The following is a 4,537-nucleotide window of genomic DNA, read 5'->3' as shown; positions in this document are numbered from 1 at the left end:
GATAGTTCCATTTTGGACCTGTATAGCACCGGTGTTTGCCAATACATTTCCAATATTGGGCTGATTACCTTAGCTGCCTGGGAATTAGCAACACATTTAGCCTTACGGTTACAACTCCATATCCATATGTCCTTCAGTGCGCGCTCTAGTGCGAGCAAAGCTGCTTGCATCTTTCTTGCAGCTTCTTCAGAGTTCGTATAATCACTTGAGGAATTGCAGCGCAGCACAGAAAAAAAAAAACCGAGAACAGAGACAAGTCGACACGGAGTTCTCGTTTCTCGTCATTCACACTGAAGGACACAGGGATGTGGAGCTGTAACCCTTCGTTACCCTGCACTTCGTCATGGAACACCAACTAGTGCGCACAATCATTTTATAGTATAATCCCCTATTCCCAGCCATAACGTAAAGTCAAATGCATACCTCACCGGCTTGCCCCCATTTCTTCAGGTTCCTCAGAGATGATGTGATTCATCCCAAAACTGAAAAGAGGAATAGTGAGAATCAAATCCTGCGCTCCTTCTCTGTAGTTCATGAGCATTCGAGGGTTTCCCAACCCTTTGTAGACATTCCAGGTTCGGTTTTGCAGGAAGCTTCACCTTAGAATCGTAACGGTACGGGCGAGTTGGTGGCACTTGATAACCGAAGAATTCCGCGGCAGAAAAAGACGAGGACGTGATGTATCGCACACACATCAGCGCCCACTGTACACGTTGTTGTATGGCTGTCAAACTTCTGAATATGTACAAAACAACGCGCCCACGATAAAGGTAGACAAAGAACGGAAAACACATGGACGGTTGATAAGACTGCGTGGCAAACGCCGAGTGAAGGATATTTAAACATCAAGCAAAAGTCAAGAAAAAGTGCAGAAAGTGAACCGAAAGAGCGAGGAGAATGTAAATAAATAAAAGAAAACGAACTGAAATGGGCGAAATAAGACGACAAAACTCACGACGAACATCCTCGGAATAGGAACGTACAAGTGGAAATAGATGAACAACATCGTAGAGAGCCGGATCGAGAAAAAAATAACAAATCTGCGAAAACATGCTAAAATAATTGAAGATTCCGCGAGAAAACACCCTAATATGTCACCAATTAAGACATGGCTGCAGATAAACCCATAAAAAACGACCTAATAACAGCGCACAAATTACAGAAAGTTGACAGTTCGCGTTTGTGTGTGTTTGTAGTATCTGTCGTCCTCGTCTTTTTTTGCTGCGCCATTCTTCGCTTAACTGCCCTTCAGTTTCATAGATTTTCCAATGACACCTCCAGCAATGTTCACTATCATGACCACATCGCCATTCTGTGTTCAGCGCCTGCTGCATGACTGCAGCAGCCAATCCTACACCTACTACGCCATGCAGAGGGGAAGCAAGGCCTTCTGCTGCTCTTCGTCCCAGTCCTTTTTGAGGGCGGCTGCCGACAGCATGCACCTGTGCAACCACGCAGCCAATTGGTTCATGAGTCTTGGCAGCTGCCTGTCGAGCTGCGTGCACTGGAAGGGCGACAAGCCAGACGATCGCTGCTACAAGAGCACCTTCTTCAGCCCATGCACCAGGTGAGAAGTTGTAGAGCGATGACGGCTGCACTATAAAACGGCACGCAATCCCGGTACTCTTGCTCGTCGAAGCTCTCAAACAACATCGCGAGAATTTCGAAGAAGAATTAACTCAGTGGCACCTCCTCGAGACCATCACGACCAGACTAGTCAGAAAACATGATCTTTGTTTACAGTCTTCAACCGGCATAGGAAGCTTTGGAACTTGAGAGGCTATAGTTAGAATGTATGTAAGCAAAAAAATAGACATTGCAGCAGGATTTCAGTGACTCCCTTCTTTCATGTCTAAAAACATAACCAATATTTTTACGAGAAACTGCGGCTTTTAAAATATAGGCTAAAATTAATTTCACCTTGATGTTTAAGCCTTATTCAAAAGGTGTTGAGCACACGCCGCGTGCAAGTTTGTTATTAAGAAGGGTAACGCTCGAGCACCGGCTGCTGTCGTCGTTTATTCGCCCTTTAGGTAGTAGCAAAGTTATTACGAGATAAAAGCGCATGACTGAGTGGCGAAGAGGCATCGGATTGTCTGGTATGTTATTTTTGGTGTTTCGGAAACCACGCAATCGATGTTTTATCTTATGTTTCCAACTTCCACCCTAATTAAAATTTCATTAAAAAGCTCAGTGTTTCACTGGACACGGCGGGCACGTGCAGGTATGAGTCGGCGGAGACGTGGTGGTTCTTCGGCGGGACGGCGTGCATCCAGAGGAAGTGGCCGCAGGAAAGCCGCCCTTCCGAGCAAAGCCGAGTGTTTCACTCCCGGAGAATGTGCAACGCGCCGTGCCTCCACGGAAACCGAGACGAGGCCGACTGTCGCGCTACGATACCCCTGTGGCAGCGCTTTGCACCTCGAGGAAAATCCGGCACCCGTACTTCGCCGACATGCGGGTCAACGGCCGCGCCCGTTGCGTCAGGGCCTCGAGTCTCACGCTCGGGGAGCAACGATGCCTCGTCGGGTCGAACATATTCGACACCGTGGCGAGCTGCCCGCAAGCTTCCGTAGGCCACTCATACGATCCAAGATGCCACTATATACGGTGTTCTCAAGATTTGAACTCAGTGGCACCCCGACAAGAACTGCACCAAATCAAACATATTCGAAGCGCGGATCAAGCAGGATACTTCATTTTATGTTCCTCCGAACCTCCTGGTTGTTTCTTATCGAGCCATGAAAATCAACTTTTTAGCTCTTGACATTACTGCAACAATGTGGTCTGTGCATGCCTGTGACATGGTTCTGCAAGACGTTACGTAATTCAAATTGGTAACACCGAATGAACCGCACCGTGACAACAAATTCAATCCTCTATCTGTGGCTTACTAGGCTATCGGTCACAAAATATAAGAATGGCTATCTCGCTCCCGCGAGCTTTCGAAATCAACTGATTAAGGTCAGGCCACTGGCCTGATGACCATTGCGTTTGTCGTCGTCTTAAAGTGCTCACGCTCGGCCGTCTACAGAAAGTGGGCATAGTTCTGGCCGCTGCAGGAAATTGCTGACATTTGTGTGAAATGAGCAAGACAGTTCGCGCAGTATTTGGATACTCTTTTTTTTCAGAACTGCGAAAGTAGTTATTTTGGAACATGACATTCGTCCTCATACATAGGCGCTCTGATTTATCAATGTCCTGCCTAACTATACGTTACAGTGATAGCCCTGCACACATTTTCTCAAATGTGCTTCAGGAAGCGATCGAAACGCCACGCTGGGGTTCCGGAAAAGTGCCATCCGCGCCTCAGCGCCAAATTGCGAGCGCTTTTTCTGACGAGGATGCGATGGCGTTTTCCGAGCGAAAAGCCACGCGGCTCTCGGATGACTGCTTACGGGACAATTGCCCATTTTATGCAAAGAAGAACGCTGTAATACTAGGGGCGCGGCTCGTAGTTTGCGCCGTCTAATTCGAGAAGATGTCACACCATGCAGCCCCTAAGCAGACATTACGTTATCTCTTGAACACTCTCAACCGACAGTGAAGCAAAAAAGCGTGGCTAACCGCAACACAGCAGTACCCCTCTCCGGTAACCATTACTGATTTACGTACACCTGCTCCGCGACTGCTACCATAACCAGTCGGAAAGTCGTTCCTTACGCAGAGAATGGTCTGTGGAAGTAGTCTACTAAAGTGCTGCACAGATCTTTCTTTATACAGTGAAATCAGTTACTACTCGTACATATGGGCTGCCCGGCACTGTGCCGAAAACTTCTGCGTCGCAGGACATCTCTCTACAGCTGAGTCCCTCACGAGGCACATTTCCGCAAATGGCGTTTGACTTCAATACCGTAAGTGAGAGCTGCTTATCAACAGGACGTTACTTCGCAACCAAAGAGCAACGTGCGATTGTGCGCAAAAAGGGGAGTATGAAAACGGACATTTATAGTTCGCCATTCCTGAAAGCGCAAGAATGAATAAGTGTTCACGTACCACTACTAAATCATTTCATGCAGTCAAGAACCGGTCTTTGTAAATAACCGCTCTTATGTACTCCAGAAATGCACTGCGCGATTTGGACCACCTCTTCCCACAACATTTTGTGCAACGGTTGCCCATAGGTTAGCTTGTGACGGCAGATTCTTAAACGCGGTTGAATTCCATTGCCGTTCTCGAATTACAAGAGCACCATTTCTTGAGTTGAGGTCTTCCGTTTCTATGGGTTGCAAAAAACCACTCAGCGCTACTCACCTGACACGGTGAATGTCAGTGTTAGCCAGTTGTCCGATACGATAAAGCAGCTTTCTGGGTCACCTTTTCGAGCAATGCAGGTTGACCCCTTTCAAAACACCGCGAACCTCCGGTCATGACAAACTTCACGAGAACCTCCGGCTTGCCCGCAAACATGCGGCGGGTGAACAAGGGGCTCATAGCTCGATCGTTGCTCCGAAACATCCATCAGTGTGCACACATTTCGTTACCTCTAATTGACAACGTATGGAACGTACGTGCTCTTTATGGTGGAAACTCAGATGCA

General features: G+C 47.5%; 1 protein-coding gene across 1 annotated transcript; it reads left to right on the top strand.

Annotated features, from left to right (window-relative positions):
• The first annotated feature begins 1,377 nt into the window (after positions 1-1,377).
• LOC144134969 (uncharacterized) lies at positions 1,378-2,853 on the top strand. The gene is made up of 2 exons (XM_077667757.1): positions 1,378-1,567; positions 2,225-2,853. Exons 1-2 carry the CDS (start codon positions 1,437-1,439, stop codon positions 2,571-2,573), a joined length of 480 nt encoding a protein of 159 aa, XP_077523883.1. The 5' UTR covers positions 1,378-1,436; the 3' UTR covers positions 2,574-2,853.
• Positions 2,854-4,537: the final 1,684 nt, after the last annotated feature.

Source organism: Amblyomma americanum, chromosome 5 (genome assembly GCF_052857255.1).
Source record: "Amblyomma americanum isolate KBUSLIRL-KWMA chromosome 5, ASM5285725v1, whole genome shotgun sequence".
NCBI classification, from domain to species: Eukaryota; Metazoa; Arthropoda; class Arachnida; order Ixodida; family Ixodidae; genus Amblyomma; species Amblyomma americanum.
The sequence above is the reverse complement of the archived record's forward strand: the minus strand, read 5'-3'. Positions and strand labels throughout refer to the sequence as shown.